The sequence below is a fragment of the Capricornis sumatraensis genome, chromosome 21, assembly GCF_032405125.1.
Source record: "Capricornis sumatraensis isolate serow.1 chromosome 21, serow.2, whole genome shotgun sequence".
In the NCBI taxonomy this organism is placed as follows: domain Eukaryota; kingdom Metazoa; phylum Chordata; class Mammalia; order Artiodactyla; family Bovidae; genus Capricornis; species Capricornis sumatraensis.
Window position 1 is genome coordinate 4,738,919 of NC_091089.1, and position 24,394 is coordinate 4,763,312.

Consider the following 24,394-nt stretch of genomic DNA (forward strand, 5'->3'; position numbering starts at 1 on the left):
CAGAAGCTGTCCTGGCGTTTGCAATGGCAGCTTCAAGTTTCACAAAACACATGCGGTATCGTCATCAGAGCGAAATGTTTCTGCTGAGATATTTGAATAAAGTGCAAAAAATTTTCTGTGCCAAGGAATTACATTGGTCTTAAAAATACTCACATAGGTGTATGTACAATTTTTTCCCTGGCCATCAAACATGAAAAGTCATGATTTCCCATCCTCTGACAATTTTCTCCTCTTCTGTCCAGAGAACTATTTATAACTTGGTAAATGTAAATACTGTTAGCTAGAGGAATATAGTTAGTAAAATAAATTCACAAACTAGAGAAGCTAACATGCAGACTTACATTGAGTTGATCTTTTTGATCCAAAATGTGATATTTCACATGAAGTCCTCATATGACACAGGTATGCACGATACAAAATTATTTTAAAAATTTTTTCTTGCTTTTGTATCATCCTAAAATACATCAGTTTTGCAGTCTGAAAATTATTTACTAATATAGAATCATTTCATCTTTTCATACCATTTTCTCATTATGAAATACGAAACTGTCACAAAAACTACATTTGAAACTAAGTTATGATGATTTGAACCCCATATTAACATTTCTAGAGGGAACAATATTTGGGATAAATATGCATTAGACATCATTACAAAGTTGATGAAAAAAGCATTTGTTTGCACGATATGCCCAGCTATGTCCAACCATTAGATTATTTTTTCAAAGTTTATCTGAACCAGACATTTTACTACACTCGCTACCTTTCCTCACATGGCATGACCATTATCTCATGTGGCTTATAATTCAGAGAAATTATTCTGAATTCATAGAAATTGTTTCCTGTACATCATTTTCACTGACATTTTAAAAATTCTCCTTTTGAGTAGATTCCACTCAAGGCATAGCTAATACCTGAAAACACATATATGAGTGTGTCGATATGTAAATTTTTTTAATGTCCAGTTTCATTCTCAGAAACTCATTCACAGCTTCCACCATGAGAATAGTCGCAGGTGGTGGTTTTCCCTGGTTTTTTTGGTCATCTCAACGAAGACTAAGTTCACAGTGTCGTTTTTCACTGACATCCTGATGGCTGACACCTCAGGGTCATGCTGCTGACTGCCTGAGATAAGCTGAAGAGACCTCATGACTGCAGACAGACACAGTATGTTGCAGAAGCCCCATGCACTGTTTACAGCTGGGAGCAGACGCAGCTAATGTGCAAATAAGCTTATTTCCATCAGATGGATATGTCTTAATACAAACGGCCACAAAAATAAAACTCAGGATCAAGTATCCACAATCGTATCTGAAACACATATGGTTTCAGCTTTACCACTGATCTTAAAATCAGAACAAAAGCATGTGTTTTCTAATAACATCTGTTTCAAAACAATGTAGACCACAAATATTCCTGACCACCTTGATAGGCCCTTCTTCCTTATCCTACAAAGAATACAGATCTAGAGAGTCCGATTATAGACTCTTTACAGTCTTTAAATAAAGTTTCTTGAGAAACTTTCATTTCTTAAGATGTATAAAACTATATTACTCTTTTTTGCTTATGGAATAGAATTTAGAAATAAAATTTAGAAATGGCCTTCACGAGACCTAAGGATTTTCCAGGTAGATCAAAGTACTTTTTAAACACAAGTGGAATTCAAACAATATAATATGAATTGTTGTTAAGATAGCAAGTTACTGCCTTGCTTAACACCCCAATGTATTTCTCTGTGTCTGGTCCACATGCATCCAAATACCACATTTTGAAATAATACTTTTTTCACACGTGAGTACAATTGGTTGATGGTGGGGTGTCTAGTCGACTTTTATTTTCTTTAGTGTCGTTAAGAGGTGACTCCTTGCGGGCTTGGCACTTGAACACTTGCTTATAAGCCTTCCTGAAGTTTTCGGAGAGAAAGGCGTAAATGATGGGGTTCACGGAGGAGTTGCTGTAGGCCAGGCAGTGGGCAGTGATCCTGAAGAAGAAGGAGGCGGGGGTGAGCGGGAACACCCCAAACTCAGCCCAGAGATGGATGACGTGGTGGGGCAGCCAGGAGACCCCGAAGACCACCACCACCACCAGCACCGTCTGCGCGGTCTAGAAGGGAAGGAAGCAGAGGCGCTGGTCACAGCAGACAGGGGCCCAGCATTCTAGCTCATGCACTGACAGAGGGGATTTCCTGTACATTTTCACAGAATCGAGTGCGTCCTAAACCTGCTCTGGGTGCTGACCTTCACTTTGCAGTCACACCCCTAAAGGAGCTAAAAGCGTGGCCCGGTGGTCCCCTGTCCACTTTGCCCCTGGAGAGAAGCGATCCCACTGGGATCCACGAATTCTGGGAGGCAGGGTGGAGGGGAAGGAGAGAGAGAAGGAAGGTGCTTATTTTCCCTCCAGCCTCACACCATGGAGCCCGGACTCCCCCACCAGGAAACCGTGGTGGACCCACAGGTCCTTTCACAGGAGAAGCTTGGACCCCCGCCCTGCAGGAATGTCCTTACGGTATGCCATGACTTTGCTCTTACTTCCTGTGAGTTAGAACCCGACTGTCACAGCCCACAGCACCCAGAACATGAGGCTTAAGATAGCAAGTCTTCCAGAAGAGACGCGGGGTAGCTGACTGACTTGGAAAGGACGTTTGTCCAAGAGGCGGGCTGAAGCCAGGGAACCTGGCAGAGATGGGAGAGGACGTGCTTGGACTTCAGGACGAGGTCGGAGCAAGGGCGGCCAGGGCACCAGAGACGGGAGTTACACTCATGTTTACTCTGACTACATGATGGTCAGAAGGGGCCACGACCCACGCAAAAGGCAGCCACCTCCCTGGGCCTCAGCCTCCTGGCCTGTGACTGGGGTGACCCAGCGTGATGATTCTCTGAGTGGGCCTGGTCCACTTAACACCTTCAAACAGCTCAGGTACAAAGCTGACCGCAGGGCTTCCAGGGCGGCAGGCTTCCAGACTGAGGCTGCTGCACGCACGACACAGAGAGCAGACCAGCACCCCGCTCCTGGACGTCAAGGATCGTCTGCTATCCGTCCGTTACCCACTAGTGTATGGGATGTGGTCCTGATGATTCAATAACCATCTAGACGCAATTACACCTACAAATAGCTCGGAGCACACCCGCTGTCCTGCCTAAGGCAGGAAGGCCGTTTCTGTGCCGCACAAAATGCATGCTCTCTGGATATTCTGTTTCACTGCTCCTTTCAGGAGGTTTTCACTAAGTAACGAGCTGAGGGCAGAACTACACCCTGACAGCTTACAGATAAGAGCCACACTGTATCTGTATCCCTGTAGGGCAACTGTCAGCAGGGCGGCTTTTCTATGGAGGGTTTGTTACCGTGTGTGTTTACCCAAGATCATTCAAATTCTGCCTTTTATTTTTAGCAGGTCTACTGGTCTTTTCAGAACCATGAACGAGGTTCCTTTCCTTGGTCTGCCTGTAGCTTTGAAATATGAGTGACTTAAGACTGCAATATAAATCAGGAAAGAATATCAATGGGTACTTACATAAACTTTATCATTTATCAAATGATGCTCCCAAAAGAATTTAACAGAATGCTTGTTTAATACAATGTTTGTGCTCCCAGCTATGTGTCGGCAAAGGTTCACTATTTATTTTCTGCCTATTTCACAGGCATCTCAGCCCATCTGAGCTGGTACAGGAGTGGGTGCCCTGCACATGGGCCCTGGCGCTCAGCCCTGCACCCCAGTGGCCTCCATACCAGCCACAGCTTCACGCAATGCGGGCACATCAAGGTGCCCAGGGAGAGACGGGCATGGCTCCCTCCTCTGTCTCGCTCACGTCAGAGAACCAGGACCACAGACCTGGGAAGACATGGGAGGGATGCAGAAAGACATCTGCCCACAGAACAGTGCCCTCACCTACCCCCAACTCAGAAAACATGCGCCGGGAACACACCAGCTCAAGGTCAAGATCTGGTCAAAATAACTCACTGCACTAACAAAATAATGGCTGAGCACCGAAGAACTGATGCTTCTGAACTGTGGTACTGGAGAAGACTCTCGAGCATCCCTTGGACTGCAAGGAGATCCAACCAGTCCTTCCTAAAGGAGATCAGTCCTGGGTGTTCATTGGAAGGACTGACGTTGAAGCTGAAGTTCTAATACTTTGGCCACCTGATGTGAAGAACTGACTCACTGGAAAAGACCCCGATGCTGGGAAAGATTGAAGACAGGAGGAGAAGGGGTCGACAGAGGATGAGATGGCTGGATGGCATCACCAGCTCAATGGGCATGAGTTTGGTGAGGAACAGGGAAGCCTGGTGTGCTGCAGTCCATGGGTTCACAGAGTCGGACACGACTGAGCAACTGAACAACAACCCCAGACCTGGGTTTCCAGCAGCTCAGCGAGCCATCGTCACGCAGCACTTCATGAAAATTCAGGTATCGGGGTCTCACGCTGCTTCCACAGGTCGTGCAGATGACGCATCCACCCAGGAACCTGCCTTCCTACATAGCTCATGGGTGCTTGAAGAATCAGTGAAGAATTCCGCAGAAGCCACAACAAAAGCAAGCAGCCTCGCCCACCTCGTGGAGAAAGCTGAGGAGCTTCCTCGGTGCTGACCGCACCCGGGCTGACCCACATTGTCTCCTCGGAAAGGTTCCAAACCCGCTTCCGCTCTTCCCCTTAGAAAAGTCAGACAGTGAGGAGACGAGGCCCTCTGTGGGGATGGGGGCTATTTTCATTTCTTACAGTATCATTTGCCTGAATCACAAATGGGTTTACACCCGATGCATCGCCTACGCTCCCCGTCTGTCCATGTAGCGTGCAGAACCAGAACATCACCGTTTGATAGGGAAGAAGTCCTCGTTGAAGGTTACATGCCAAATCTCTGCATGAATTCTTATACCTAAGGTTGGGCCTTTTATTAGCCTGCCTTCTTTTTACTTCTTGCACTGAAAGTATCTGAAAAATAGTAATTTCTCCTCTTCCTGTGAGATGCTCTTTTTCAAGCCATCTGAGACATCTGACTTTTTTTTTTTCCTTCAAAGAATTTTACTCATAATCCATCTAATGGAACTTGGCAGGGAAGGAAAAAGTGACTAAATGGTGAGACTGATGAGAAACATTTTGTAAATTGTACAAATGACAGCCAAAAAGCTTGCTGAGTTACTCCAAGCCAGATGGGGAAAAAGAGCAGCTGTTAAGAGAACCTCGTGGTTAAGAAGGTGCCATGAGGGTCTCGCATCTACCTCCCTACTACCAGGAGCCACCCTGGGGAAGTCTACCCCACTGGGAAGTCTTCCAGAAATTAAGAATCTTGTTTTCCTATCTGATCAGCCTTGGGCCAGAAAACGTTTCTCTAGGTCCAGCCGAGCCAATCAAGACAGGGCTCTGTGCTGTGGTCACTACTATTTTGGCAAAGAAAAGCACACTCTTCTCTATTTTCCTCCAAACAGGCAGGAGAGCTGTTGAGCTCGTTTGTGTTGAACCTAACCCTCCATTACAGGAGCGCTACCAGCCTTCTCATGAAGCGGCACCCTTATGGATGGACACGGCACAGGAGAAGGGGCCCTACGCAGCCACCGAGGCGGGGAGCCAGAAATGGGTACAGCTGAAATGAATAAACCTCCAAGATCTTCTCACATCACTCCGTGACCCATCGGAAACTGAGTGTGTGCACACCCAGGAACACTCTTCTCTGCCTGGACCCAGAGCAGCATCCGCTGAGCCGATCCAACCTCTGCCTCCGGGCGGAGGTGTGCTGGCTGTCCACCCTGGGCCCTCCCCTCCTCCGCCCCGTCTCCCGCTTCCGCCTTCCTACCCTACTCCCCACACCTGTCTGCTAGCCTTTGCCTAGATGCAGGTACATACGCATACACAAACTATTAGTTCCGTGCAAACAAGGAAGTAACTAAAAGCATCAAAAGAGACCTGACATCTGTTCAGTGGTTATTAAGGGTCAGAGGTTGTGAGAATAGAAGAGAAAATCTTCCCTCCTCCAAATGTTGAGACCTTCTCCCGTGGGAAGAATTGCATTTACACATACGTTCCCTGGTGGCTCAGCCAGTAAAGAATCTGCCTGCAATGCCGGAGACCCTGGTTCAATTCCTGGGTCAGGAAGACCCCCTGGAGAAGGGAAAGGCTACCCATTCCAGTATTCTTGGGCTTCCCTGCTGGCTCAGATGGTAAAGAATCTGCCTGCAGTGCAGGAGGCCTGGGTTTGATCCCTGTGTTGGGAAGATCCCCTGGAGGAGGGCATGGATACCCACTCCAGTTTTCTGGCCTGAAGAATCCCCGTGGACAGAGGAGCCTGGTGAACGATGGTCCACGGTTGCAAAGAGTCACACACAACCGAGTGACTAAGCACATATAACATATTCCCTCACGTGTGTGTGTCTTGAGCTTCCCTAGTGGCTCAGACAGTAAAGAAGCAGCCTGCAAAGTGGGAGGCCCAGGTTTGACCCCTGGGTCAGGAAGATGCCCTGGAGAAGGGCTTAGCAACCACTGCAGTATTCTTGTATGGAGAATCCCATGGACAGAGGAGCCTGGCGGGCAACAGTCCATGAAGTCACAAAGAGTCAGAAATGACTGAGCGACTAACACAACAACAATACACATGCCACACACACACACACACACACACACACACCCATATGTACACATATACATATAAAACCAAAGAATGTAAATGTTAAAATGCTCACTAATCTTTCAATTCAGTTCAGTCGCTTAGTCATGTCCAACTCTTTGTGACTCTAGGGACTGCAGCCCACCAGGCTCCTCTCTCCGTGGGTTTTCCAAGCAAGAATACTGGAGGGGGTTGTCATTTCCTTCTCCAGGATATGATCTGAGTAAGAGGTAAATTAATCCCAATTTGTAAAATAGCTTTTCCTCAAACTGGGTTTGAAACACAATAAATCGCAGGGTGTTAGATGCTGTCAAACTCCTCAGGGGAAGCTTGTGGGAACCAGGATTCAGGGGAGAACGAGAAAGACAATTAAAGATGGGCTGGACCCCCCTGAGGCTGCTCCCATCTTCAGTTCTGCCCCCGGGGGGCCGAACCAGCACCCGTCTGGGAGGAAGAGAGCAGAGCACAGCAACTGCTGCGAGGCTTCAGGGAGGGATACAGCAACACTCGCTCGAAAGATAATTGAGACGGGGCCTCCTGGAGCCACATCAGAGATGGTAAATACGCAACAAAAGAAGTGTGTCTGCTAAGTCTCTTCAATCGTGTCTCTGCGACCCCATGGACTGTAGCCCACCAGGCTCCTCTATCCGTGGGGTTCTCCAGGCAAGAGGGCTGGAGCGGTTGCTGTGCCCTGCTCGAGGGAATCCCCCCAACCCAGGAATGGAACTCGGGACTCCTGCACTTACAGGTGGGCTCTTTACCATGAGCACCACCTGCAGTTTCAAGCAAACTGTGGGTCCAGCCTCCTGACACCCTGTCCCAGTCACCCACAGCGCACCTTCTCCAGAGGCTCAGAATCCAGAAGACACACCTTTTGGCCCCTCCCTAGACCTCCACCCACGTTCTCAGGCAGCTCAGTCGCCTGCTCACCCTCAGCAGCTGACTCTCCGTGTCTCCTCTGTGCCCAGGGCTAAGATGTTCGTTTCGAATCACTGAACCCAGGGCCCATACTTTCACAGGAGGACGCAGGAAAGCTAAGAGTATACATTAAGCCAAGCTCCAGAAACGGCATGGAGAATGCAAACCCATGAGACTTACCTTTTTCTTTGATGCCTCTGACTTCTTTGACACGTTCTTCAACTTTTTATGCAAATGGTTAAGAACCTGCAAAACACAGACTAATAAAATCAGTTTGCCTCAGGCCACACAATTCATTGTCCATTTTGCACTGACATTTCCTGATGTTCTGAAAAGGGAAGACCATGGTTTACAAAATCACGCAAGCTGCAATTCACATGAGCTGGTGGAGTAATGCCGACTATGGATTGCCATGAGCGTCTGGTCCTCCAACCACCTGTGTCCAGAGCACCTGTAGGCAGAGCTCTGGTGCGGGTAGCTCCGAGATTTCTTCCAGAAAGACCCACTCCGCTGCCCATACCTGCATCCCCGTTGGCCTCCCCTAAGAATCTACATTTCCACAATCCCAGGTCCCTGCTATGTGTTAAATCCTAGATATGCGGGAAAACTACAGAATGCCTTCCAACAACGCTGATAGCTGACAGACCACCATTCTGCAAGGTCCTACAACTAACGTCCCATGGGGGAGGCTTCCAGGGAGACACTTTTTTCCTTCCCTAGAGAAACTAGTTTTGTCTTCTCTTGCCAGCATCATACTCAGGAGAAATGATGTGAGACAATGTGGTTCCACATAAGAACTTGCAACTAAGCCGTACAACAGGGTCAGGATGGTGGTACACACTCCAGGCAGGTCTTGAGTTCATTCTTATGAGTGAAAAACCTAAGGACAATCAGCTCAGTGTGTGGGCTTGAGACTGCCCATCGGTTGCTCAGTGAGTCCCTCCAAACACTGGAAACAGTGTTCCAGCCACCTCCCTGTCCCCCTGGAGCACCACAGCATGGAAATAATTTAATCAAATTGAACGTATTACAAAAGCTGCTCTGTCTGGGCGGATACAACCCTCTGGAGTGATCGGGCACTCCCTGATCGAGAAGCCGCGGGATTTATCCACCACTTCATGATTTCCTGGGCCTCCCTGGTGGCTCAGATGGTAAAGAATCTGCCTGCAATGGGTTCGATGCCTGGGTAGGGAAGATCCCCTGGAGAAGGCCATGGCACCCCACTTCAGTATTCTTGCCTGGAGAATCTCAGGGACAGAGGAGCCTGGTGGGCTACAGTCCCTGGAGACACAAAGAGGCGGACATGACTGAGCAACTAACACTTTCACTTCACTTTCACGATTCCCTACCCCGGTCAAGCAGCTGTCATGGGGTGTGAATTTCTGACTCCAAACTCCCAGCCCTACCAAAATACTGCTCACTTCCCACAAGGGCTCAGCATCCTCCGCAAGACAAGCCTCTCACTTACTATGGGGACATCTGGGGTCACTCTCAGCACAGCGACAGTGGGTCTGTCTACTGTCCTGCCATCAGCAACTGGGGTATCGAAAATCGAATGGAAGAGAACGATGGAAGGGAGGCTTGTGCAGGAACAAATGAACAGGACTTTCAAGAGGAAGGAACGGGCTGGACAGGGCCCCTCCCAGAGAGGACCAGCCGGGCCAGGTTCCTTGGGGACAGCCTCCCCACGGCCAGAGGAGGGCTCCGGTCACTGAGAGAAAGGGAGAGATGGCAAGGCAGCGTCAGCGAGGACTGCCTGGAGAGGGCCCCACGTGGAAAAGTCAGATGTTACCTCTATGTTACCTGGCCTGGGGCCACTCAGTCCTTCCACAGGCTCGGGGGTCACATCTCAAAACTACAAAACGCCTAAGGAGCGCCGTGGAGTGGTCCACGGGGAGAACGCCCAAGCATGTTTCTCCTGGCTCTGTTCCACTCCATGAGTGCACACTATGGACCCACACTGACTCGTGTGACAGACCCCACGAAGGTCTCACCATCAGAGGAGGAAGGGTTATGACTGCGCTTCTCTGGAAGCTGACGAGAGTGGTGAGCGGGCACTTCCCCATCAGTCGTACTTTCAGAAGTGTGTGCAGGAGACCAATACCAGTCCTGGCGCAGGATGTCTCCAGGAATGTGCGGGAACCGGGCAGGTCACGAGTTCATCTGGTGTCAGGCCAAGGAGGGCCCAGGACAAGCACTCCCCTGAGGGAAGAGTGAGCCAGCCCCACAGCAGCAGAGGGCGCCCCAGACTCATCCTCCAGCCCCACATTCTGGGTCTCGGGGAGGGCAGGTGCAAAGGACCCTCCACTAAACTCCTGTCGGTACAGAAGGCAACTCTGGAATGCAATTCCTTTGTTAACTTAAAAAAAAAAAAAAAAACAAGAAAAACACTGTGATTTTATATGTCTTTTGATCTGGGCCTTGGGGTAACAATCAATCCGGAATGTAACATTTAAGTAGTGAAACCCTTCCATGCAAAGCAGACAGTGACTGAATCAAAGGAAAGTAACTGAAGTCTTTAATCTTTACCTTTTTTCAGCCCTAGAATGAATATGCAAATATTACTTTGAGTTTCAAAGAAATTTCCAGTTATGCTTAAAGGCAAACTATTTCCATATTTGTAAAAAAAAAATCCCAATGATCATGTATTTACTGAATTTTTTAATTTAGAAACTTTGCCTTAGGTATGACTTTTATAAATTCTCAAATGACAGAAACGTAGGCTGGTTTCTTCCTAGAAGTTTATCTTGTTGTTTCCATTAAAAAGACCTGAATTTCCAAAAGACCAAAGACTTTTGGGAAACAAAGGAAGAATAACCCATATAATGATGAATGAAAAGCCGAATACTTTAAGAATCTCTCTAGTCTCAAGGCCCATGCTCCACAGGCTGGCCTCCCCCAGGGGGCTAGGAAGCCCTGCATGGAAATCCTTCCTGAAAGCTTTACCAGCTTCACAGTCTCAGTCAGCTGCTTCACTCCTCCAAAACCCTCTTTCCTTATCAATAAAATTGCACAGTGGCTGCAACCCACTGGGTCGCCTGCAGATCAAGTGACAGAGAGCACACTGGAGACCACGGCCCTGTGCAGACCAAGCTTCGATTTGCTTTTGCTAGAAGCAAAGGGAATAAGCCAGCCATTTATCAAAGAGCTAAGCTGCAGTGATTCCCAATTTCCTGCCTTTACTGCATGTCTTTATGTACAACCCTTCGGTGCAGGACATTCTTTCAGATCATATCCAAAAGCACTACCGTTCAAAATAGACCCTGCTCTAGATAGATGGCCTGGGGGAGGGGCAAACAAAACCAGGTGGCTCATAGTCCACATTTCTGCTGGGGGAAAAAAGACTATGAGTGGAACGTAAGAACTGATCGCTGTTCTACTTCACCTGATTATTCACAGTCCTGGAATCACAGGCTTATCAGAAAGAAATTGAGAAGCAGAGAAAGAGAGAGAGAGAAGATAAAATGGTGCAGATCTCAGAATTTGGTCACAGAAGTATTTCTCTACTGGCGATGGTATTGGGGAAGGTGTGTCAGGGAAGGGGGATCTCACCCCATTGCACTGCATCTCCTGATTACTAAGCAGATATGCTGGCTCAGACAGCAAATAATACGCCTACAATGCGGGAGACCCATGTTTGATCCCTAGCTGGGGAAGATCCCCTGGAAGAGGGAATGGCTACCCACTCCAGTATTCATGCCTGGAGAATTCCATGGACAGAGGAGCTTGACCAGCTACAGTCCACGGGGTCGCAAACAGTCAGATAGGACTGAGTGACTAACACACACAGACAAGTTGTGTAAAAGGTGTAAGACTTTTAAAATGTTACAAAAGCTTCAAAACCATGTGTTATTAATGAGAGAGAACGTGATTGTGCTGAGCTGGGGGGAAAGGCACTGCACAGAGAAGGGAGGTGCGGGGTAGGACCAGACAGGTGTCAGCTGTGTGTCTCCCAGCGGAGCCTTTAGACCTGCCACCTGAACCGCTTAATACTCTTTACCTCCTCCTAAAAGCACTGAAATGAGGAAACGGCAGCAGCAAACCCATCCATCCAACGTTCTCTGGAGAATCCGCGAGGAAATACTTCTGACCATTTGGATTGATGACGCCTAACTTGTGTTATGAAATAAAATTCAAAGCTCTGTCGCCAGCAGCAGCGGTTTCGCAAAGGCGATCCTGGCCGGCGCCCCGGCCCCGTGCACCCCGCGGGCAGTGAAATCCCCCCATCCGCCCCCAGTTGAGGGCTGCTGAGGGGCGCGGGCTCTCCACCCAGCAAAGAGGCCCGCTCGGCAGGACCGGGCGCTCACATAACGCTGTGGCCATGCAGGCGATCAGGCAGGCTGAGCGGGCTACGAGGCTAAAACCTCCTGAGAAGTGGGTGTTGAACCCCGCCTCCTTTGGGGACAACCTCAGGACCCAGTGCTTGCGGGGGCCAGGACGGATGCCCGGACCTGCAAACTTTCCCGGTGTCGCCCAGACTCCAAGCAACTTTCACGCAGCATCAAACCCCCGTGAGCCCAAGCCGCGGCCGGAGGAGGCGATGGCTCGGGCAGAAAACTCGCAGGGGACGAGGGCAAGGGGGCGGGGCCCCGGAGGGGTGCGGGGACAGAGGAGCCGCCCCGGGCCCGCGGACCCGCCCTGCGCCCCGCACCTTGGCGTAGCAGAAGCAGATGAGCAGGAGCGGCAGCAGGTAGCCGAAGACGAAGGTGCACACCACGTAGGCCTTCTTGTGGCGCTGGTTGGGCCACTGCTCCCAGCAGAAGGTCTGGTTGCTGACGTCCCGGTGGAAGAGGCGCTGGTGGTAGGCCACCGGCGAGGCCATGACGATGGACAGCGCCCAGATGAAGCCCACGCCCAGCAGCGCGTTGCGGGACACCCGCAGGGCGGAGGAGCGGCGCGAGTGCACGATGGCCACGTAGCGGTCCACCGACATCGCGGCCAGCGTGAAGATGCTGACCAGCATGGACACGGTGAAGAAGTAGTGGACGAACTTGCAGATGAAGGCGCCCAGCACCCAGGTGGGCAGCGCGTACACCGTGGCCTGGAAGGGGATGCAGAAGAGCAGGTAGGCCAGGTCGGCGATGCTCAGGTTGAGGATGAACAGGTTGGTGGTGCTGCGCGGCTTGCCCGGCCTGCTGCGCGCCAGCACGGTGATCACCAGGCTGTTGCCCAGCACGCCGAGCGCGAAGATCAGGCCGAACACCACCAGCGTGACGAAGTTCTCCACGCCGATACCGAAGAGCGGCCTGGGTTCCGAGGTCGGGGGCTCGAGCCCGCTCGCGTTCCCCTCGCTGAAGTTCCCAACCTCCAGCTCCATGGCGCGCAGGGCAGCCCAGGTCGCGCTGGCGAAGGGCGCCTGCCGGGCAAGGAGGGGCTCCGGGTGACCCAGCTCGGGGCACTCAGAACGCAGGCGCCCGGGCCGAGTGGCGCCGACTTTTCGGACGGGGCCACCTGGGAGACGACGCAGAGCTGGACCTGCCCGCGCTCGCGAGGCTGTCCCGAGAGCGCCGGGCGTCCGCTGATCCGCTACCGAGCCGGGCAGGAGGGACCGGCCGGCGCAGCCCTGAGGGAGGAAAGAGCCCTCTCTGCTCCCTACCAGCTCCGCGCCGCTGCAGGTCGTTTCCCTCGTCCCGAGAGGCTGCGGGCGGCACCTGTTGCTCCGCGCGGCTCCCTTCCCGCGGCGCTCCGGGGACACAGCCGGGCGCGCAGCGCGCACCGAGCGGTTCGTGGAGAGGGCTCGCCGCGCACCCCCCAGCCGGCCGCCGCCGCTTTCCCCTTAGTTTTTGGTCAGCTGGGCGAGCGCTCTGTCTGCGCCTTCGCCGCCGCCCTCAGGGTGCCGCAGAGATGTAGCGAGGACTCAGACCGGCTGAAATCCGCGCTACCCGGGGGTCCCCCGCCCCCCGGAAGTCGAGGCGCACGCAGGGACTGGACGAATCCCACCGGGATGGGTCGCCGCCCACCGCCTCTGAGAGAACAGTCGCGCACTCCTCTCTGCGCACTGCGGACCTCCCAGCGCCCAGCGACCGCAGCAGCCGCCTGGGTGCAGCCCCCGCCCCGACCCCGACTGGCAAGGCTGTGCGCGATCAGGGCGTGCTGGGCGGGGAGGCGGGCGGTGCGCAGGTCTCCTCCTCCATCAAAACCGCTCGTGCCTTCGCTCCAGGGCTGGCGGTCGGGGAGCGCGCTCCCCGCCCCAGGAATGAAGCCCAGAAACCGGTGATTGGCCCTGCCGCTACCTGGGGCTTTGTAAAAATCCCTGATCCCACCCCCACCCTGCCGGCTGCTAGAGAGGGAACTAGCTGGAAAGGAAACGTGTGGCCTGATGGAGTTTCCGTGATAAACGCGGGTAAGATGAAAGGGGAAGGTGCCCTGTTTACATCGTCCAACTTTAGATCAGTTTTGCCTAGTTATTCATCCGAGTGACATATACAGAAGGCGCGAAATATTTGTAAAATGAAAAGAATGGATTTCATTTCACTGCTGTGGATCCGCCGACTACAACAAAAGGGCTGTTTAAGTCTAGACGTGTGAGTAAGCGTTATATGCTTGCCGGTTCGCAGTTAAGGGGCTGCAATTGATCCCTTCAATTCGCAGTGTTAACACGATCTGTCTATGTTCCCTTTCAAGTATCCCCACACCTTCCACCATTCTCCAGATGACGCCCGAGTGTCCACTAGGAGCTGGGCGCCGTGGCTGGGGGCTGGGGGGGCGGGGGGGGGGGGGACGGGAAATGCGGCGGGGAACAGGGCACAGTGTCCCCTCCCCCGGGGCAGGTGCTGCGAGGGAAGTGAGCACCTTGAGGCACGTCTGCCCTGGCCCCGGAAGTTTAGGGAGTGAGTAGGGTTTGATTTCTCTTTGACTCTACCTGGATAGTTGTATTCTGCTTCATTTCCAGAAAGATTCTGACCCAGTTCATAGAACACCTGCCATATACCAGGCATCTTACCTGTATCCTTTGCTTCATTTAATGCTGGCAGTTCCCTTCCTGTTTCCACCCATTTCCCAGAGGACGAGATTGAGTTTAAGTAGCTTACCAAGTATCCTGGTAGAGCAAGAACACCCTTGCCTTCCCTAAGAGGATGGCTGGGCCTTGTTCAGTTGTCTTGCCCATCACCCTCAGGGCCAGGGGGCCCTCCCGCCTACACTGTCACGGTGACGGTGCCCTGTGCTGCACGGAAAGTTGTTTGCAATTAGACTTGGGGAAGGGTTTTCTGATTATTATGAACTATTTTCAACATGGAACAGATATTATAAAACTGTATGTGATACTAACGTGCCCATCAGCAGCTTGGAATCGTAAAAGAAATTATCAATAAAATTGAAAGCACTTTTGTATTCTTCCCCAGCCACAACCTTCACCCTCACCCCAACATCTCCAGATAACCTAAGTGTATCATCTATTGATCACTTATTTATACATTTATGGCATATGCGTATGTTTTAAATAATATTCTGTGGGGTTTTGGTCTTATTTTAATATTATATGGTTGGGGTTATATTTCCCTTAATGTGTACTTTGTTATTACTATAAGTATACCAACACTGTTGCTTTTCATTGGCCTGCTCAACCTTTTTCAATCCCACTATGCCCTGTGATTCCCTGATATCTCTTGGAAACAGCACATAACTGAGTTACTCTAAAATCCAACTTAATAATCTCAACTTTTTTTTTACCTGGTGAATTTAGTCTGTTTACATTTATTGTTATAATAAGCTTTTATAACTCTAAGTCTTAACATTTTATTTTACACTAATACTTCCTATTTGTTTCCTATTTCCATGCTTCTTTTCCTCCTCTTTTTTGTCATACTTAGGATTGCATTTGAAGGTGGCTTTTTCCCTTTAATTGGAAGAAGAAAGAATGTGGTCTGTTTTTATTCTTTTACTCGTTACCCTTCAGTGCCGGCTACTTGCCCAAAACTATTTTGTTCTGAAAACAGAACAAAAAACAAAGCCAGGTTCCTTATTTCATGGATCTTATCTTTGATTATGGATAAAAGAGATGGGTGCAACTCCCTTCCCTTAAATGTACCTTTTTACCATCTTCCTCCCAAAGACCACACTGCGGGCAGGTGGCGGAGAGTAAGTTTAAGTTGGAGAAACCTGACGGCCGCTGCCTCAGGCAGGTGGCCAAGCAGACGCTGGGGGAATCTGGTGAGACCCAGAGTCAGGATGGAGGTGGCGGGCCCGGAATCTGGTGAGACCCAGAGTCAGGATGGAGGTGGCGGGCCCGGATCCGTCAGTGCGGCTCCATCGTCACCCTGCGTGCACTCAGCATCGTGACAACAGAAGGCACGGGCCCCGGAGGGAACGCGGGGCAGGAAGCCTGCAGACGGCCAATGCGTGACCAAAACCTTCTCTCACACAAAGTGTTTATTTGTTAAACAGGAAAGGAGTATGACCCAGGAGGTCAGTTTGACTCAACAGGTAAAGAATTCAGGTGCAACACAGGAGACGCAGGAGACGCAGGATCAATCCCTGGGTCAGGAGTATCCCCTGGAGGAGGAGATGGCAACCTGCTCCAGCATTCTTGCCTGGAGAATCCCATGGACAGAGGAGCCTGGAGGGCTACAGTCCAAAGGGTCGCAAAACACGGCTAAGCACTCAGCCCGGCATCCCTGCGTGGTCTGCACACTCAGTGTTCCTAGATCTCAGGGCTCCGAGGAGCTGGTGCCTCCCCATCCAGGCCGCGCTCACCAGGAGAGATGGTTAACAATGCAGGTGATGTCAAGGAATACATAGTCCACGAGGGAAAAAGACAAAAACCCGTTACTTACACGTAAGTACCGGTTACTTACGTGATAAGTCTTGTGACAGAGACAGGGGTTCCAGGGAGTCCTGACAAAGGAGAGAAAGAGCTATACATTTGTACTTTGGATGCTCTGAGCTGTTTTTACTTTTCCCACGTTCTTCATTTCAAACCCAGACTTTCAAATATTCAGAAGAGAAGTAAACATATACTTTCTAGTCTAAAAGAATGAAGGACATTTTCCAAGTCTCTTTTCAGGAAAAATGTCACTGTTTCATCTCATAGAAAGAGAAAGTGAAGTCACTCAGTCATGTCCGACTCTTTGCGACCCCATGGACTGTAGCCTACCAGGCTCCTCAGTCCATGGGATTCTCCAGGCAAGAGTACTCGAGTGGGTTGCCATTTCCTTCTCCAGGGGATTTTCCCGACCCAGGGATCAAACCCAGGTCTCCCGCATTGGAGGCGGACGCTTTACCGTCTGAGCCACCAGAGAAGCCCGTAAGACTCAATAAATCAAAAACTACAAGTAGAAATTCTTCATTTACAAGAAAATCACTCAAAATGATCCAAATGAAGTCATTTAAAATGTCGTCAGACCAGAACTCCAGGCTCAGCACCAGATAGGGGACCTGCTTATGGACCAGGTGTGCTTGGAGGCTGCCGTGAGCCCCTAACCCAGTCCGCAAGCCCCTCCCAGCTGAGGATACAAACCACGAAACTCTGGGTGCAAACGACTCAGTGAAGCAGACCAAGTCCTTCCATGCTGCCCACCACACTTCCAGGAGCACCCACGTCCCGGGAGCTCAGTCAGCACACACCTCCTCCCAAGCTGGCCTGACGCTTGGTCCCAGCAGCTCCTGTCTCCTCCTCTGGCAAGTCCCTCACCTGGTCCTCGAGTGGTCCACCTCTGCTCGGCTCCATTTCCTGAGTCTGCAAACATGCCACGGCAAATATGCCACGACCTGGAGGAAACTCTAACTCTGCCTTCCCTCAAGCTCCTCCCTCTTCCCTGCTCCACTGTCTGACTTCTAAGAGAGCCCTGAGCTACAGATTCAGCTCTAGTCAAACAGCACCAATGGAATTGTGTTCTGACCCTCCAAGGAAACTGAGGCCTGGGTCCCTGAAGACCTTGAGGAGAAGAGCTGTCCCATTGCCTAGAACAAAGCCTCAGAATACTGAGTCTCAAAGAGATCTCTTCTTGATAGAGGGGTTGATGTATTAGGGTCTGCTTCTTACTGCAGGCAGCCCACCCTGGTTAACATCCCTGGCAGAACTCAGACCACGGAGCGTGTGCAGAATGCCAAGAAACGATGATGCATGGCCAAAGCTTGAGGAATCCTAAAACTCAAGGAATAAGATTTGACCAGAGAAAGGATTTTCCTGCACGTAGGAGAAGGAGGACAGGGGAGAGACAGACAGCAGGGAGAACCTCGGTGTTCAGACCGCTGACAGCATCGGTAATATTTTCAACAGGCCAGGAGGAATGAAGATTGAAGTTAGACCAAATCTTGATTAAACAAAGATCAGTTTCAGTGGATTTAAAAAAAGATAATGACAAACAGCACCTGTAAAAGGATTCACTGGCTTTTATTGGCTCGATCCTGAAAGAATTTCTGACATTGTTCTATGCTCTTGTCAGTTCTTGCTTTTAATCCACCAAGTTCTTTTCTATTGTTAAATATTTAGATTGCTTATGATAATGAAATATGGAGAGCAAGGTCACAATGAACTTTTGTGCTTGTAGAAGTTATTTTCTCTGATGGCTGATCTCCTTAAGATTAAATATGTAAACGTGTGCTTGATATTATACGTGGTGCTTAGAACCACCGGCAATTATGCCATCCAAATTACCTAATATTTTCTCCTAATTTAATATATCAAATCTTTTAATTTCTTAGGGTAGTTTAACAACTGCATTGAAAGCTGTGGAGCAAATCTCTCACGTTTCACGACCTAATGTTCTAATCAGCTTATTACAATGAAGTTTAACGTAATTAATCGTTGCATATTAATGTACTAATAATTCTTGGCTATGATGTGCCCAGCAACCTGCCTAATAAAGTGACAATATCCCTGGGAATTACACAGAAACAAGTACCTCCTTTCTATGTAAAAGCAATGGTACATTAGTTCACTGTCTGACCCAGGTATATTTAATTACCTCATTCTCCGTGTGATCATGTAAAAGAACATTTATTGGGATGATTTTAAAACAGGAAAGCATCCGTAAGAATTGCAAATGGTCCATAACCCTTTTGCCTTCATAATCCATATTGACATTTTGTGACAAATGAAAGTAACACACGCAGATGGTTAGACAATTCAAGTCATGATGAAAGGCATAAAATTGAACACTACCTAAAACAGGCAGATTCCTGGAGACAGAAAGCCCACCCGAGGAGGGGTGGCAGGGCCGGGGGTGGGGGAGCTGACTGGTACAGACCTTCACTTTGCGATGCTGCAGAAGTTCTGGAACCGCAGAGCGGGGACAGCTGCCCAGCACTGCGTGTGTGCCGAATGCCACTAAATTGTACACTTTTAAAAAAAATTATTTTGGCTGTCCAGAGAGGCTTCCAAGACCTTAGTTCTCTAACTGGGGATGGAACCCAAACCAGTCATCTCCTCATTCTCAGGCAGCTGCAGAACCCCACCCCCCAAGTGGCGCCCCCTCCCACCGGCGCCCTCTGGGCAGACCACACAGCTCCCTTGGGGGTAGCTCTTTCCTTTCATGTTAGGACGGCGACACTGTCGCCGATGGGCCATGCAGCACTCAGCCCCAGCAGGAGGAGAGCTGGGGTGGGTCTAACACAGCAGAGACCCTGCCTTTGCTTCTGGCCACTTGAGGTAAGGATCTCTAGCATTCTCAAGGCCATGTTTGCAGGCTCAGGAGGCTTAGCAGTCTGGAAGCCAAAAGCTTCAGGGAACATCCAGCCTAGATGTCAGCTCTGCACCCAGGTAACTCATTGTCCTCTAGGGTCCAGACTGGCTTCATTGATGGGCGTCTTACATCCATGAAGCTCCTGAGATGTTATTCAGAATCCATGTGCAGCAAGCATCCTAGCTTTATCAACTCCTCAAAGATGTCAACGACTCTGAAGTGAAGAGCCAGAATCCAGAGATTTCCCAAGAGATGCCCCAGGAAGTCCAAACACATGATCCTGACATGGTCAAAGTACCCCCTTTTACTGGGCAAGGGAAGACGAGGACTTCTTTTAATAACAGTGACACATTCACTCTGAAAATGAGTGCAGTTTGGAGTGGGGGTCATAAAGCTTCTGTCACTATCCTGATTCCTCTAGGAGAGGATGCCCCTAAAATAAGCCACATGCGAAGTCAGTCGCTTGATCAAAATTTCATCACGTAGATTACTGGCTGCACAGGAGAGGACAATAAGGATAAAAGTGCAGTCATATTTGAAATCTAGGTCTGATAATATTTATCATGGAGCATAATGCGAACTACTCTTAAAGGAAAAACTTCCTAATCACACAATTGAAAGTGGCCAATGAACAGTACCTTAAATATAAAGCTTTAAATCTCTGTGTCTGTGTGTGGGTTCAGTGGCTCAGCCGTGTCCAGCTCTTTTGCAACCCCATGGACTATAGCCCACCAGGCTCCTCTGTCCATGGGAATCTCCAGGCAAGAATACTGGAGTGGGTTGCCATTTCCTTCTTCAGGGACTCTTCCCAACCCAAGGATCGAACCCACATCTCCTGCGTCTTGTGCATTGGCAGGCAGATTTACCACTGAGCCACCTGGTGGTAAATCTCTCTATAACATAATAGTATGAATGTGGGTTGAAACTGTCCAGGTTCAAATTCCAGCTTTGCCACTCAGTACCATGGGACGTTAAGAGAGTTCATTGCGATTTGCCCAATAGGCATAATCTTTTATACCCAGTGGAGTGACGTTGACATTTGAGATGAGACACAAAAAACCTTAATGGCCATAAAAAAGAAGGGAATTCTGCAATTTGCAACGATGTGGATGGACCGAGAGATTATCATGTTCAGACAGAGAGAGACAAGTACTGGATGAGATCGCCGATTTGTGGGATCTAAGAAATGATACAAATGAATGGATATGAGAAATAGACTCACAGACATCGAAAGCAAACCAGTGGTTACCGAATGGGAGAGGGAGGGGGGAGGGGTGAATCGGGGGAAGAGGATTAAGAACTGACTACTGTGTATCAAATAGATGAGCAACAGGATGAACTGGGCAGCACAACTATAATCATTATCCGGTAATAGCTTTCAATAGAGTATAATCAGGAAAAGATACTGAATCACTATATTGTATGCCTGTAAATAATAAAAAAATGGTAACTCAACTCCACTTGAATTTAACACACACACAAAAATTCAACAGAAGGAAAAAAAAATAAGCTTAATTCTTTTTGTGCCCTGCTGTTCTTATCTGGACCACTGCAGATGACGGTGGTGATTATTACAACAGTGGCCATAATTCCTGACTCAAAGGATGCTGTAAAAATTAAATGGGCTAATACACGAAGCTGGAGAAGTGGGCCGTGCTGAGTCTGTCCGTTTTGAGCTGGTTCATATCCAGGCGAATGCAGGAGGCTGGAGTCTGGTCTTCGCTCGGCCACTAGCCATGCAGACGACTTTAGCTGGGCTTCTCACACTCTCCCTACTGTACCTTCGATGTTAATTAGTGTCAGTAATCATATAATTCTAAGGTATTTTAACAACTGGATGTCGTTTCTTCATGCACAAGTTTAAATCCGATCATTGTCTATTTGAACAGTGTAGGTCTGAGTCACCCTTCTCTTCTGTTTCATTGAAGAAGCTCCATCAAACAAGACAATTTTTAAATGACTATAACATTAATAGTGACCAAGGTAACATTAACCCAGTATTGAATCTAACCACATAAAATATGTGTGCATTTTTTTAAATGATTAAGTCACTGGAAATAATCAATGGCTCCCAAATACTCCAGAGCTGATAAAAGAAACAGAACTCAGGAAAAACAAGATTTCTTTCAAAGGGCTACATATAGAGACCCCCTAAAAGCTCTTGTGTTTTTACCAGGTGAACTCTGTAACAAACTTTATTTTTCCAAATACTTGATGGAGAAGATATTTCAAAGATATTAAAATTACACAAAATATCTAGAAACTTCATTCTGTGAAGTTAGTGCAGGGGGCGCGGGTTCGATCCCTGGTAGGAACCAGGATCTCACGTGCCGTGGGTGTGGCCATAAATAAAAAAGTAAAAACAGTTTTCAAAAGAAGAAGCAGGGTGGCAGAGACTAGGGATCTGGCCGGACGTCCTCTGTCCCCTAAGTGTGAGCCATGCTTCACCCGGCACACCCACTCTGACCACCACCTCCACTCATCACCCCGTGTCTCTCTGTTCAGGCACAGAGGTTCCAGACTTCCCAACTCTGGGGAAGAAATGGGGTAAAGAGCGGGCAGAACGTGGCCAAGGGTGGTGTTACAAATGGACAGGAGTCGCCTTCAAGGAGAGGCCAGGGGGTCAGCACCAGTGTGTGAAGTAACTCACGGACAAGCATCAGAATCTTGAAGACATGAAGACACAGAAGTCCAGGCTAGAAAGGGGAGTGTGCATGCACACACACTCAGTCGTGTGCGATGCTCTGGACTGTAGCCCGCTAGGCACTTCTGTCCATGGGATTTTCCAGGCAAGAATACTGGAGTGAGTTGCCATTTTCTTTTCCAGGGGACCTTCCTGACCCAGGGATCGAACCCAGGTCTCCTGCATTGCAGGCAGATTCTTTGCTGTCTGAGCCAGAGTGCATCTCCACAAATCACACAGGAAACAACTAAAATCAATTCAGACCCAAATTCAGTCAGTTCAGTTCAGTTGCTCAGCTGTGTCTAACTCTTTGTGACCCCATGGACTGCAGCATGCCAGGCCTCCCTGTCCATCACCAACTCCTGAGGTTTACTCAAACTCATGTCCATAAAGTAAGTGATGCCATCCAAACATCTCATCCTCTGTCATGCCCTTTACCTCCTGCCTTCAATCTTTCCCAGCATCAGGGTCTTTTCAAGGCGTCAGCCCTTCGCATCAGGTGACCAAAGTATTTGAGCTTCATCTTCAGCATCAGTCCTTCTGACGAACACTCAGGACTGATCTTTAGGATGGACTGGTTGGATCTCCTTGGAGTCCAAGGGATGCTCAAGAGTCTTCTCCAACACCACAGTTCAAAACATCCATTTTTGGTGCTCAGCTTTCTTTATAGTCCAACTCTCACACCCATACATGACTACTGGAAAAACCATAGCCTTGACTAGACGGACCTTTGTTGGCAAACTAATGTCTCAGGCTTTTTAATATGCTGTCTAGGTTGGTCATCACTTTTCTTCCAAGGAGCAAGCGTCTTTTAATTTCATGGCTGCAATCACCATCTGCACTGATTTTGGAGCCTCCCAAAATAAAGTCTGACACTGTTTCCACTGTTTCCCCATCTATTTGCCATAAAGTGATGGGACCAGATGCCATGATCTTAGTTTTCTAAATGTTGTACTTTAAGCCAACTTTTCCACTCTCCTCTTTCACTGTCATCAAGAGGCTTTTTAGTTCCTCTTCACTTTCTGCCACAAGGGTGGTGTCATCTGCATATCTGAGGTTATTGATATTTCTCCCGGCAAACTTGATTCCAGCTTGTGCTTCATCCAGCCCAGCGTTCCTCATGATGTACTCTGCCCATAAGTTAAATAAGCAGGGTGACAGTATGCAGCCCTGATTTTCTCCTTTTCCTGTTTGGAGCCCGTCTGCTGTTCCACGTTCAGATTGGCAGCTGGTCGAGCCCTGAAGGAGACGTGGCCACACCAAATGATGGAGACCAGGCCCCAGAGCAGCCACACCCACTGGCTAGGTGCATCGCAACTTTTTTTAGGAGAAAAATGCATAATGAGGTTGAGGCTTTGGCACTATCATGCTCACACAATCTAGAAAATCAATCCCATATAAATGGGTCATCAAAGACCATCAGGAGTGTAAAGAAAAGGGGTGACCCAGGAAAGAAGCATCAGTACACACCAACATGAGGAAAAGACTGAGATTGTTCAGGGAATAGGAAAAAAAATTAACCTTAACTAATATGCCAAGAGATTCAAGACAAAATTGTTGTTCCCTCGTGTCCGACTTTTTGCAAACCCATGGACTGCAGCACGCCTGTGCTTCGCTACCTCCCAGAGTTTGCTTGAGCTCATATTCATTGATGTTGTGATGCCATCCAAACACCTCATTCTCTGTCGCCCCCTTCAGACAAAATTTCAGTCACAAAATGAACTCGTGTGCTAGTAAGTGGAATAACCAGAGAAGAAAAAGGCTTTTAGACATTAAAATATGCTGATAACTTTTTAAAGTATAGCAGGCTTGCAAAGTAGAGTCAAGGAGGTACGCCAGCGTGAAACAGAGAATGAAAGAGTAAGAAGGAAGAGAAAGAAAATGTGAAAACGAAGCTAGAACCTCTGTCGCCCCGTGTCTGCCTCCTGGCGACCTTGAAAGGAGTGACAGAGGTGAAGAAATTGCCAAGAAACAACGGGGAAGCCCTGCCCAGCGCATCTGAAGAAGAGCAAAGTTCTTCAGATCGAAAAGGATTCCCTCGGAGACAAGTAAGGTGACTTTGTAAAGACTCCTCTGTAGACGCAGCCTGAGTATTCTGAGACTAGAAGGAGAAAGTGGCAGCTTCCACAGAGAAAGTTCACCACCAATGACCAAGAAAGGGCCTGGCACTGGCTGTCCGATCAGCACACGCTGGACTGGTCTGAGCCTGCCCTAAAGAAAAGAAAGAAAGTGAAGTTGCTCAGTCGTGTCCAACTTTTTGCGACCCCGTGGACTGTAGCCTACCAGGCTCCTCCATCCGTGGGATTTTCCAGGCAAGAGTACTGGAGTGGGTTGCCATTTCCATCTCCAGGGCATCTTCCTGACCCAGGGATCGAACCCGGGTCTCCCTCATTGCCTGCCCTACTGCTGGTTAAATTATCGGTCACGTGCACACATGCAAAGTCCCTTCAGTCATATCCAATTCTTTGCGACCCCACAGACTGTAGCCCGCCAGGCTCTTCTGTCCGTGGAATTCTCCAGGCAAGAATACTGGAGTGGGTTGCCATTTCCTCCTCCAGGGGATCTTCCAGATCCA

General features: G+C 49.1%; 1 protein-coding gene across 1 annotated transcript; it reads right to left on the reverse strand.

Annotated features, from left to right (window-relative positions):
• Positions 1 to 1,782: 1,782 nt before the first annotated feature.
• On the reverse strand, positions 1,783 to 12,829 carry GALR1 (galanin receptor 1). Its single transcript, XM_068994013.1, has 3 exons — positions 12,164 to 12,829; positions 7,693 to 7,758; positions 1,783 to 2,100 (listed from the first exon to the last, which is right to left on the reverse strand). Exons 1-3 carry the CDS (start codon positions 12,827 to 12,829, stop codon positions 1,783 to 1,785), a joined length of 1,050 nt encoding a protein of 349 aa, XP_068850114.1.
• Between the last annotated feature and the right edge of the window lie 11,565 nt (positions 12,830 to 24,394).